Source organism: Centruroides vittatus, unplaced genomic scaffold (assembly GCF_030686945.1).
Source record: "Centruroides vittatus isolate TY-2023 unplaced genomic scaffold, ASM3068694v2 contig_2433, whole genome shotgun sequence".
Lineage (NCBI taxonomy): Eukaryota > Metazoa > Arthropoda > Arachnida > Scorpiones > Buthidae > Centruroides > Centruroides vittatus.
The window spans coordinates 729292-742373 of record NW_027121533.1 but is presented as its reverse complement, the minus strand read 5'-3'; the positions used below and the strand labels follow the sequence as shown (position 1 = coordinate 742373).

Here is a 13082-nt window from a genome sequence, read left to right as displayed (position 1 = left end):
GTAATTTTTATTATAAATTTTTAAATTAAATATTAAACTTGTAAAATTTATTTTTAGATGTGGGTGATAATGGATTCAGCTTCAATACCATTGAAATTACGTTTCTATCTTCCACTCTTTTTATGTCTGTTAATGGAATTACCCATTGAGAGAAATGAAAGTAAGTTTAATTAAAGATGTCACAGATACATATTTGAAAGTGATGATTTTTCTTAAATTTTATATAAAAGTTATTTATTTATTTATTTATTATTTTTTAATCTAATTTTTCTACTTTAGAATTACTGTCTTATAAAGAAGTTGTCACCGAACTGGATGCCGATACTCTAGAGAAAGGATGTTTTCTTGGATTACACGAGTTGGATATTTTTAGTCCTGGATCTTTTGCTCAATTAGTCACCTTATTTTTAAAGGTAATTCGAAATTTAGTGTTTATTTTGAGATGTCGCTAATAAACGTTATAAGTTGTTTAAAAACAAAATATAAAAATATATTAATTGCATTGTAAGATGACGAAGGCTTTGATAAACTAATAAAAGTACCTTTTATAGTTTTAGAATGTTAAAAATAAAATTTTTAAAGACAATTAAATTGAAAAATTGATAAATGAATACTTTTTATGAACTCTCTAAACACTAAATCAGTCAAAATCAAGTAAAATAACAAAGCAATGTGCATTGAATAGAACTTGTAAAAACATAGATTATACAATTAAATATAAATTTTCAAAATATTTGTAAGTCATTTAGTATAATAGGTTTTTAAAAGCTATTTTTTCCAGTGTGCATTATTTCATTCTTTTACTTGAGAATGGCAATTTGGTCTTATTGAAAAGATTTGTTGATCAATTTTTTCAATTCAATTAATACTTTTTAAAAGAAATATTAAAACTTAAAAATTTAATAACTAACAGTTTTGTTATTACAGGTGGAAGAAGAAAAGTATCAAAAAGGAATTCAATGGATTCACGAATTGTTATATAAAACCAAATTTACCGTAGATCGTATACAAGTTCTGGTAAAAAAAATGTTAAAAAAAATTGCCAAGTGTAAACGCCAAGGAGATTCTATATTGCATTGTCTTGAAAATAATGTCACATTTAAGGAAAACAGTAATCAGTCATGCTGTAGTTTATTCAAACAAAACATTTTTCTTAAAAAAATCCAGAAACTTTTAGAATCAAGTCCAAATGAAGTAAGTCCTTTTTAAAACTTCTAAAATTAATTTTATAATTATTTATTTGAACAATATATTATCAAAAAGTTTTTTGATTGATTCTGAATGAAATTCTCACATTCAACTACAATAGATTCTCAAATTACATGTTTTAAATACATAATTTTAATACATGCGCAGATTTTTTTCTGAGATGTGATTATTCAAAATTATGCACGCAGCATAGTCGTGCTCTTCGACTGTTAACGGTCATTTTTATATATCAGATTGTTTGGCAATAATGACCATTTGAAAATTCATTGTGCTAAACAAGTTGAATAATAAGTAAATTCTTTTACTATTCTCTATGTATTGGCTTCTGAGAAGATCCATATAGTGGCTGATGAGTTGGCACGCACAAATTTTTGTCACATTTAATTTGTAAACTACAAAGTGTAACTTTTAAGCATACTTAATTTATGTTTAGTCCAACAGTTGTATGTTTAAATTTAATGATAATTTGTGTTTCGTTTCTTTTGGTGTTTTGATAATGTAGCATTTATCAATGGTGTCAAGTACTTGTTGTTTAGATTATTCAATCATTAATCAATTCAGTTGCTAACAGTCCTATAAAGAATATATTTGTGAGATAAGCAGAGGGTCAGGGGTTGTCCTCGCTGACCACTTACACTGCATGGGTTGGCAAAACCCGATCTTGTTGGTTCAGATGGCTAGGAGGGCAAGAAAAAAAGTGAGTGGGGAGGTGCGCCGGTAAGTCGACAGGTGTCTTGGAGTGACAGGAGACAGGTTAACAAATAAAACATTTATTGAATAACTAGAATAAAATACAAGGCGATTACAAAGTATTCTACGATAGACTGAGATTAAATGTGGTTAACATACGCTTGAATGCAACTATATGCAAGTTTACAGATTCTAACTAAGACAGCTATGTGTTAAACCTATTGCCATTGTTGGGAGAGAGAGAGAGTTTACAAAGGTCCTAACAAAATACCTCTTGGGGTGAGATTGGACGATATCTCAAAGTGTGGCGGTCACCGAAGATATGGAAGAGTCGCCGAAGGTCTTCTTCGACGGGATTCCAGTCTTAGACATGGAGAATGATAGACACAAATATAGAAACAACTTCCTATGCAAGTGCCCAAAGTTCCGGTTGCGCGAGCTTCTATAGAGTTAGTGTGGGAAGCTGTCGGTTGTTGACGATGACTTGCGAATTCTTGACAGCCAAGTGTCAACTTTCCCACCTAACTGTTGATAGTTACTGGAGACCTCTGCTCCATTTCTCTGCAAGGAGTTTTTCTCTTGGGGATTGTTTACACTAATTTGTGAGAAAAAAAATGAAAGTTTTCTTTCATTTACACAGATTTTCCCGCTAAAATCTGCGGTCTCGCATATTTGTTAAAAATAATTTTTTTTAAATGACTAAATAAATTTACTAAAACACAAAAAAAATTTAATGATTAAAATAATTTTCAGGTCATCAATGATTTAGAGGAACTAAGAAGAAAGTTGATACAACCTGAAAACATTCTAGTGCATATGAATGCTAATTTAAATACTCTTGGACAAAATTCACTTTCTTATTGGAAGAATTTAATGGAAAAGCCAACACAAAAATCATTTTTAAGGTAATTGTCAAGTAATTGGTTTTTAAATTATTTATTGCAAAATATTTTATATAAATTTATTCATGTGAGAATTATATCAGGTATATCAGGGACACCACAAAAATCACAACAATTTTTTTTTTTTGTTAATTGTATTCCTTAAATCTTTCTTATTTAGGTTTTCCATTTTATTTTATTAAGTATTAAATTAGAAAGACTAATGTCTATGGGATGCGGAAGATGGTTGATTGATCACTTCGTTCCCAACAACAACAAATTTTCTTGACATTGTCTACAGTTTGGGCAAAGTCATTATCTTGCAGAATAATGATATTATAGTTCAATAATCAAGGAATTTTTCTCTTATAGCACAAGAAAGATGATACTGTAGAAATGATTTGTAATAATTTGCACTGATGATTCGACTGTGTGGAATGAAACTACACTGAGTAATGCCACAGAGGTCATGTATCCCATGGAATTGATCATTTTAGCATATATATATTTGACATTGGATATTTAAATACACCTAATTTTTTTTTTATATAACTAAGACAAATTGAATGTTATATGATTTTATGCAGAATACTTATTTTTATAATTAGTAAACATTCAAATTAATTTTTTTTCTAATTATGTATTTATGTGAGAAGCTGGGAGTAGAGAGTCGACTCTTAACTCCTTTTGACGGCGATGGTCTGGTGAAGACCGCTCATGTTGTCACTGGATGGCTAGGAGTCGCAAAAAGTTGAGTGGGGAGATGCAATGAGTACATTGACAGCGTGTCTTAATGTGTCAAATAAGTCCTCACGGAATCAAGTTAACAACAAAATAACAATTTAATGAGTTAACTAAAAGTATACAATAAACATACACCAAAAAGCATACAGATATAAATAACATTTATCTGTCTAAATCTACATTTGGTCCCAAGCAATAATGAGGGTCTGCCTACATAAGTTTGCGCCAACTTGTGAGAGAGCGTGTACATAATTATACCTCAGTCGAATGTCTCTGATGGGCCTATGTCTTCAGGTCAATTGAAGTAAAGTTGTTATCCAGTGTGAGTTTTCTAGGTTTCACTTAGTATAGGGTGAGACGGAAGTAGTTCATGTCTGTCATTTCGGAACTTGCCACCTTCAGTATGGTTGGATGAGCCATAAGTTATGGCTTCGAAGTCTGGCCGTGCTAAGTATGTTTGCCTTTAAAGATGTCTGCCCCGATCATCGGATGTGTTCTCATTATATCTGTCTTTAGTGTGGGAATCTGATCATGTGACCATTTGTTTGGTAGCAATGACACAATTGTTTGTCAGTGATTGTTTATAGATTTCCTCCCTAGATTAAGTCAGTCGTCAACTTTCTAACATTTGACAGTTGGCCGTTATATTTTCGTTAATTTCACGGGTTGATGCAAAGGGGAAAGAACTGGTTGACAGTTGCGTTAATATTTTAATATTTTCCCATTCTTAGTCCGTGGGAACTGAACAGAAAAAGGGAAAAGTCTCTAAAGCTTCTCCTTTCGTTACAAATTTATATAAAAATGACCTCTGGATGCTCACATTTATATTTAGAACAAAATGGTTCTTGATCAATGATATTTACTCTGTTTTCATGTATATTTGTAATACTATGTTGTTCTATTGTTTTCTTTTCATTTTCATTCAAATCCGTTACACTCATCTCTACTATTGACACTGATTCAGCAAGAACAATTTACTCTGTCTATTCTCCCAATATTTTTCTTAAACTTTCTAACTCAATTTCTCAAAATCTACAGGAGTGGAGACAGAACAAAATAGCTTTTGTCCAATAATATATTAAAAATTAAATTAACATAAACTAAACACACATTTGTATTTAGTTTATAATTTCTAATATCATACATTTCTTTAAAGGCATAAGATATTGAACAATACTGAATATTTACTTCCTCTGCCGACTTCGGTTTCTCGGAGCTGTATTACAGGTGTTGGATCCGTGGATTCGTCATACATGATTCAAGCGACAAGATGTACAGTTTCTTCTAAACATCCCGATTATCCAGCATTAATAATTCTGTTAAGCTATCTCAATCAATCGGAGGTAATGTACGAAATGAAGTGTTTAGAAATTAAGCAAAATTTAATTTTAAAATAAACAAATTAAATATTTAGGGTCCACTTTGGTGTATAATAAGAGGCATGGGACTTTCTTATCATTTTCATATTAGTCTGCAGGAAAATAGCGGATTGCTAACCTTTGTTTTGTATCAGTGCACTTCTATGGTTGCTGCATGTAAAGAAACGAAAAAATATATTGTAAGTTATTGTTATTATTATTATTATTATTATTTTATTTCTTTTTGATTGAAAGGTATTTAAAAGTATTTTAATGAATTTTAGGATGATCTTTTAAGTGGAAAAGAACAGTGGGATCAATCATTATTGGAATCTAGTCGCAGTTGTTTGGTATACGAAATTATTGAGGAAAGTGAGGCCTCTATACCACATATTTCATTTCAGTCTTTAGTTTCTTACTATAAGGATATAGATTTAGATTTTATACGGTAATATATTTAATATTTATTAAATTAAGCACTAAGTTACTTATATTTCTTTCATTTGTAATGCTTTAAATTATATAAAACAGATAAACTGTATTTATTTTAGGAAAACCTTATTGAATCAGATATTTAAGGTAAATATAGAAGATTTACAATCTGTTGGAACCAAATATTTGCTACCTTTATTTGATCCAACCACATCTTCCTGTGGAATTTGTTGTCATACTTCAAAAGTCGAAGAACTCGTCTCCGGATTTAAAGAGTAAATTGCTTTTTATTTTAAACATGTGAATAATAATAGAATTATTTTATAAAGTAAGCGTTTAATTTCAGTTTGGGTCGTAACCTGAACATAATAAGCAATTTAGACGATTGTATGTTTTCTCAAATAGAAGATGAAAGTTTGCTGAAGGAATGTTGATATTATTAAATTTAAAATGATTGTATGTACAAAGTACATGTTGGAAGTCACTGAAATAAAGTAAGTCTATAAAACAGAATTAAATTTTTTCTTCAAATTTTGTAAATAACACGACAATTGTAAATTACAGGAAATTAATATTCTAATAAATTTCTCACATTCACAACTTTTAATTTAGATGCTAAAATAAAAGTAAATATAATAACTCCCAAAGCCCGAAGTTATATTAAATAAACCAACCAACGCCTAAATAATCGGGCTAATAAATGGCTATAATTAAATAATAAATATAAACGAATTTGGTAAAGAGGTAAGCGTTAGGCACTATCTCATATCTAAATTAATAATTATAATTTTAATAATTTAATAAATAATTTTAGAACATTCTGGAAGAAAATAACTGACCCGGGGCAGGGATTGAACCCGTAGCCTCCGCTTGCCGTGTGGTGCGCTACCAATTGCACACCGCATGGCACCAACACATTTACCAAATTTGTTTATATTTATTATTTAACTATAGCCATTTATTAGCTCGATTATTTAGGCATTGGTTGATTTATCTAAATTAAAAGTTTGTGAATATTGAAATTTCCAATTAATTTCAAAATTAATTTAATTAACTTGCACTTTACTGATTTAAAACTTATTTTTCATATTTCATTACTCTTTATTTGATATTTATAAATTAAGTTGTACTGTACATATAGATATTCTTATTATGTTGTTTACAAGTATATCTAATATCTTTGTCATATTAAAAGCTTATCAGTAATATTTGTTTGTTTTTGTGTTTTTATATATACATAATCTTTTATTTATTTTTCTGTATATATATATAAATGAGAATGTTTGTTTGTTTACTATATACTCCTAGGCTATTTGACCAATTGCTCTGAAACTCAGCAGTTACATTAACATACTTCTAACTTGGATAATGTCATACATACCACTCCAAAATATTGATTACTTTCTGCCATTCGACTTGCTGCCTGTACACGTAACACCATCTGTTGGCAAAAAAATAAAAATAATAATAAACCAAATATAATTCATACAAAAAAGGATATAATTTTTAAAAAATACAGTGGTGCCTCATATAACGTACTTAATCCGTTCCAGGTGCACGTCCGTTAAGTGAAACATCCGTTATACGAAATGCATTTTCCCATAGAAACACATGTTAAAACATCTAATTCATTCCGCAGCATAAAATAACCGTACTGTATCATTAAAAAAATGAAAATGGGGTGCGTTCTTTTATTCCTCCGCGTAACTCTGCGCGAGCAACATCCGTTTAAAAATTCCTGCGGAACGCGTTCCTAAATTTCGGTGGGAGTGCGTGCCGTCGAATGGCAAAAACGGCCGCTTGTAGCAGTAGTTTACAGTGGAAAGCAACATGGCATCCTCCATGGCTCAGATAGTTTCGTTTCCGGGTCCATTATGTGGTTTTATGAATGAGAATTTAGAAATTGCGAAAGCGCGAGTTAGCGCACGTGGTGATGTAAGTGTCTTTACGAATTTTTTTTTTGAGGCTATTTTGAATGCTCTTTCAACAAATAATCCATTTTATGGTTAAATTTTACAATTGGGACCCTTCTTTTGCCTTTTAAAGCTCATATTTTAGAATTATAGATTCTTCCATCACGACACTATTGATAGTGCGGGCGCCGCTATCTTTCTTTCTTTCACCATTGTTCCTAAATGCCTACAAACAGCAGCGCACTCCCGTAGTAGCGGAGACGCAGAGCGACCGCTATTAAAGAACGCACCCATGGAGCAGTCACCAATTGTGCGGGAAAGTCCGTTGTTCGCAGCCAGTCCGTTGCTCGAGTCACGTAACGGCCAAACAGAAAGTCCATTGTTTGCAGCGTCCGTTATTCGAGGCGTACGTTATACGAGGCACCACTGTATATTATATTCACTTAATTACCGTGACAATGATATTGTGCGAAATACTGTACATTTCTAAATTCAACACTTATATCACCGGCGAGTTCTCTATTGTGTCCCTCCGTTGAATGATCTGACATCACGTTTTGTAGAATAAACAAATATTTTTGTTGAAAGGGCACTTTTCGTGGTGGCCGACTTAATTAAGGAGAAAACAATGATTGCGACTGTTTTGCTAAATAATTAAAGTAACTCACTTAATTATTATTCGAATAAATCCTTTTATTCGAATGAACCCTTCTCTGTATCGTTTTCTTTTATACTGGGTCTTTCTTTAATAATTTGAATTTCTTGAATATTTATATCATTAGGAAGATTTAAACAGAGCTAAATATTGGTCATAATCAATTTTAGACAAATTCATGGAGGTAGTTTGTTTCTGAAAAAAACTTAATATTTCAATATTGACCAAATTATCCAACATAATCGTGCAATCACATGTTTTATCATATACAGATTGTTCATTAATCTGTCCGCTATTACAGCATCCACAGCAAGAGCGAATCGATAGTTTCTATAAGCGAAATTTACTTCTTTCATGAATGTCGCCATGTTAGTTTGTTGAACATTCAACTGTCTTTTGGGTCGTTGAGACTGTTGAGCTCAACGTGAAATTAGTCTCAATGGTCCATTTAGAAACATCTTTTTCTCACAGTTGAGTCAACTGTCGAATATAGAAATGTACAGATAGATGCACTATATCATTACTGCAGTGGATAGTGCATAGCATTGACATGTGTCCAGTTGAAAGTGTGAAAACTATATAAGTATTTGGTTCTTCACACTAACAACTTGGATTTTCCTCCCAGGCAACATCAGGTGCAACAAGCTAGTATACAATAAACTTTCTGCTCTATTGACACTAAAAGGAGCCAGTTATCATCACGGTTTGTTTGAGTATACATTTAGGTGGAGAGAGAATGGATTTGACACATCTGAGTCAAACCATTAAAGAGAATCCCATCCCAACTTGAATTACCATCCTTTAATTCAATGTTGGCATCTTTATTACCTCAGCTATTTGACTTACCGTTCCACTGTAATCAGTGAAATGACCACTTCTCTTTACATAATTATAAAAACAATGTTATCACAATTATAAGCTATTGTTTAGTATTCTATTAGGAATTTAGCTAATTTTACATAATTATAAAATAATTTTTAAATATTTATAAATATCATCTTAGACTTATGAATGAATTTTATTGTTTACAGAGTGAATGGAGCTGGAAGAGGAGAACTTCAATTGCTACTTGGGAAATTTTGATCATTATTTTAATGCTATAACTAATATTGTTTATATATAGCTTTTCATTTTGTACCGGTTAAAGCTTTTGTAATGGCTGTGAAATGTTTTAATTCAAGAATCATTTTAATAATTTATTACTTTAAAAGTATTCTACAGAAAGTTACTAAATTATACGTAATTTATTTCAAAGCTCTTCTAAATATCATGTTTCAGCAAAAATTTAAAAGTAGAAGACTGAAGAATTTGGGAAATAAAAAAAGAAAATATGACTCGAATGTTACACATTTAAAAAACAAGTTGAATATTTGATACAAAATCAAACCCAATTAGAATTTATTATTATTTTTTTTAATGCAGCAAATATTTTAATAGTTCAATTTATTATCTAGAAATTTTGACATCTTTCATTTGGTTAGTAGTCGTAATAAAAGTTGATTTAATTGTTGGTATTTATAAAAGGAATTTTAATTTAATAACGGTAGAATTCTATACTTATAAATGCCTAAAATTTACTGCATTAAATTTGAGCTAATTTAATAATTAACCTAGATTGAACCAAATCTAACCTGATAAATTTTATAATTTTTGACATTTATAAGAACTGTCACATTGATCCAACTAAAAAATCATACAATTAGGAATATTTTATTTAGATACAACCAAAATTTGTTTTGTATCACTTCTATGCAGAAATCTTTCATTATACCATTATAATATAATAAACTCAACAGATTTCTACATTGTTTGACAGATCAAAACAGTAGCCAAGTAGACGACATCACCAAACACTGGTATTTAATTATGGGTTTGCGTCTTGTCGACGGCTGACCGCGTGAAGTTTTCCGGGTTTTGTTTTTGACATCTAAATAAGGGCAAAATTATTTTTTTGTAAAATTCTTTTCTGCATTCCAAAATTTTGAAGTGTACACAAATCTAGTGTCAGTTGGCTTATTAGACGGAGCTAGATTTCTCCGAATAGGACAACTCTAATTACGATCATCCAGTACATTTAACAGTAGAACATTCCAAATAGAATTGCATGCATTAAAAATTTGAATTAAATTCTAATCATATAACTAATCGGAGAGAAAGAATAGATACGAATATAGAAGTACGATTAATTATATAATACATAACTACTAACCCCAATACAATAAAATAAAGTTTTCAACCCAAGAGTTGTATAAATTTGCACTACAATGGACACTTTGTGGGGTGTTGTAAAATGTCTTCCATGCCAAAAAGATGCAGTTGGCTTTCTTGTAGTTAATGCAGCAACCTCTCTTTGATGACTTAAAAAATCTCCAGAAGTTCAAAACTTCTCTTTTGTGCTGTTATTTGTAGCTTGTACGTACCATACAAGCCCTGCTTCTTCTATATTAACTGTGGCTCCGGATCTTGATGCGAAGAGGCCAAGGTCATACAGTCATTCTGCAAAAATACCATACGATCTTAGCCTCTTATGCATCCAAATCAGGTAACTGGGTTTTTATCAACTATATCTGCCCTCTTTTATCCTGCTGGCTAAAGATTGAGTTGTGGCCTTACGTATTCTAAGTTTCATCTAAATCTATCAATGGTACGTCTCAACCATCTTCTCTTTGTTGTTAACGTAGCAACTTAAGTTTCGCTCAAATAACCGATTACGCATCTTACTCCACTATCTCACCCCATTGCACATATAACCATTGTATCCTAGGTGCAAGCATCTTAACTATTTGGGCTGCAATTCAAAAAAAATCTTGTAGACCTATAAATTCCTACTTGTGTCTGTCGTTCCTCAATTTCAAGAACAGCGTTAGATGAAAGTTGAGACCGGATATGAAAAACTTAGGGGCAGGAGACCCCGATTAACTTTATACGAAATGAATTCAATTCAAAATTTTTTTCCGAATGGAGTTACATAGATGACCAGCATGACTTCTGTTATCAGGAAAAGTATAAAGTACATGGGCAAGACACTAAAAATTTGAGATGGAGAACATATATTTTAAATTAAATTGATTAAAAATTGCAGTCCTGCATTGTGACGATGTCACAATAAATAATTGCTCGTTTGTTTTTATCATTACATAATGAATGCACATGACATAAGCCACAGATTTGTTCTTTAAGGCTTATATTTCAGACTTGCTGTGCCCACGTGTTTGGCCAGGTCCGTAATGGGGTCAAGCTAGATGGCAAGGTATTGTCTGACATCCAGGACACATCACACATGAAAATCTTGATGACTGACTCTAACCTAGATACCCAGAATGCAGTGCATATCTCCAGTGGGATCGGACTTAACGGAGAATTTGCATTTACAAATTTTTATAAAACCTCTCTACCCTCAAAATTAAGCTTTAATAATTAATAATACAAATATTTTTTTTCAATAAAATCTATTAACAGATAGCACCACACGGAATTTTAAATGTTTAAATATTAAATAGCGGTCTTAGAGCCATAATACATATAATGTCGCCATCTTTGTTTGCGCGATTATCGTTACATAAGACATTCGGAGAGGGAAAAACTGGTGAAATTTTTACATTTACCCTCCGAGAAGAGATTATTTTTCTCGTGTAAACGGCCGTTGCTTCGTTTGTTCCTTCTCTATTATGTGTCCCCTCACAAATCATTGGACACTCAAATTCCTCAGACCTTCCAATATTTTTACACTCCAGAAGATAATCTGAAGAATAATTAAGAGTTAAATGAGGAGTTACATAATATACTAGTATATATAGCTGAAAAAGAGATATTTGGAATTTATTTTTTTTAACTTTTCCTTTCGTGGACACTAAACGGGCCTTTATAGTATGCATTTGAGGATTTGCAACATTTCAATGGAGTAATCAGGCGGCGAAGTACAGGATCCGACAAATTACAGTCAAGATTTTTGAGGATTTAATCCTGACTCGAATCAGGACCCTTCAGAACGAGTCTGCTTGATCTGAGCCATATATGTTGTGGTCCTTAATGAGATCAAGTAACGTGGATAAATGATAGGAAATTGAACTCTGAAGTGATCACAAAATCGAAAGCAAAAATGGGTGGATTCGAGGATCGTTGCTACAAGAAGGAAATTCTTTTCCCCTGACAGGAATATCATTTCACAGTGGCGTAGCGAACATAACTGGCGCCCCTTCCCCCTCCAGAAACACACACAGTTTGTCTTGGAGACCATTTGGGCGCTCGCTGCATGATACATCCCTTTGCACCCCCCCTCGCTACGCCACTGTCATTTCAATGTCAAAATTTTGATTAAGATTAATTTTAAAATATCAAGTATTTTCTTTTAGGCCTTGATTTTTCTTATATAGACTGATATTATCAATTGAAACTATATGATAATTCATATATACGAAACTGATGTATATATATTTAACATAGGAATTATGTAATATATAAATTTATATGTATGTCTATATATATATTAATATATATTATTTGAGTAGATTGCGCGATTATAGATCAATATATCTCTTATATAGGCCTAGATAGATAGATACAGGTTAATTCTAACTGTTTCTGCTCTAAGGACACTAAAATGACCCAATTTCACGCCCGTCATGGATTCGGCCAACTCTTATTATAAGCTTGGCTTTCTCGTAGGTTTAACCCTGACCTTTTTGGGCTTTGTATCTTTCTTTTTCATTTTTGACTTTTCTGTGCTGTGGGCACTAAAAGGCCCTTTTAATCATACCGACCACGGCTCACGATAAGGAACGGGAACCGGCATATTCTGGACAGATAGCCATGAAAGATTTCTCACCAGAATTTGATCCCGGATTTCCCAGAGCCTTAGGTGATGCTAGGCTATCCGACTGTTCCGTGGTGAGGATCAGGATCTAAACCACGGAATCCGGACATATTGGATATTATTGCTAACAATGAGAGCTTAATTTATTGAGATCAACCTACAATTAAAGTGGGGAAACGGATTCGAACCATGAACTTCTCGATCTGCAGTAGAATGCTCTACCACAGCGCAATTTGCAGAATAATGCCCTAAATTTATAACTGATTCGGGCCCCATTCTATCTCACTTAAAGTCTAGCGGATAGTGCTAATATTAAATATATATATTTTTAATTATAGTCACAAGTCATTTATTAACAATTTGATAATTTTCCTGTAACATATTTAA

At 31.9% G+C, this 13082-nt stretch overlaps 1 protein-coding gene across 1 annotated transcript in view; it reads left to right on the top strand.

Moving 5' to 3' along the window:
* LOC136971286 (uncharacterized protein C05D11.1-like) overlaps nt 1-9115 on the top strand; it is a 41212-nt gene extending 32097 nt beyond the window's left edge. The window contains exons 14-23 of the mRNA XM_067265748.1: nt 58-160; nt 280-413; nt 928-1194; nt 2653-2804; nt 4681-4867; nt 4939-5082; nt 5167-5330; nt 5434-5589; nt 5661-5808; nt 8914-9115. Coding sequence (XP_067121849.1) covers nt 58-160; nt 280-413; nt 928-1194; nt 2653-2804; nt 4681-4867; nt 4939-5082; nt 5167-5330; nt 5434-5589; nt 5661-5748 — 1395 coding nt within the window. The 3' untranslated portion in view covers nt 5749-5808; nt 8914-9115. The remainder of the gene's footprint in view (nt 1-57; nt 161-279; nt 414-927; nt 1195-2652; nt 2805-4680; nt 4868-4938; nt 5083-5166; nt 5331-5433; nt 5590-5660; nt 5809-8913) is intronic.
* The last annotated feature ends 3967 nt before the right edge of the window (nt 9116-13082 follow it).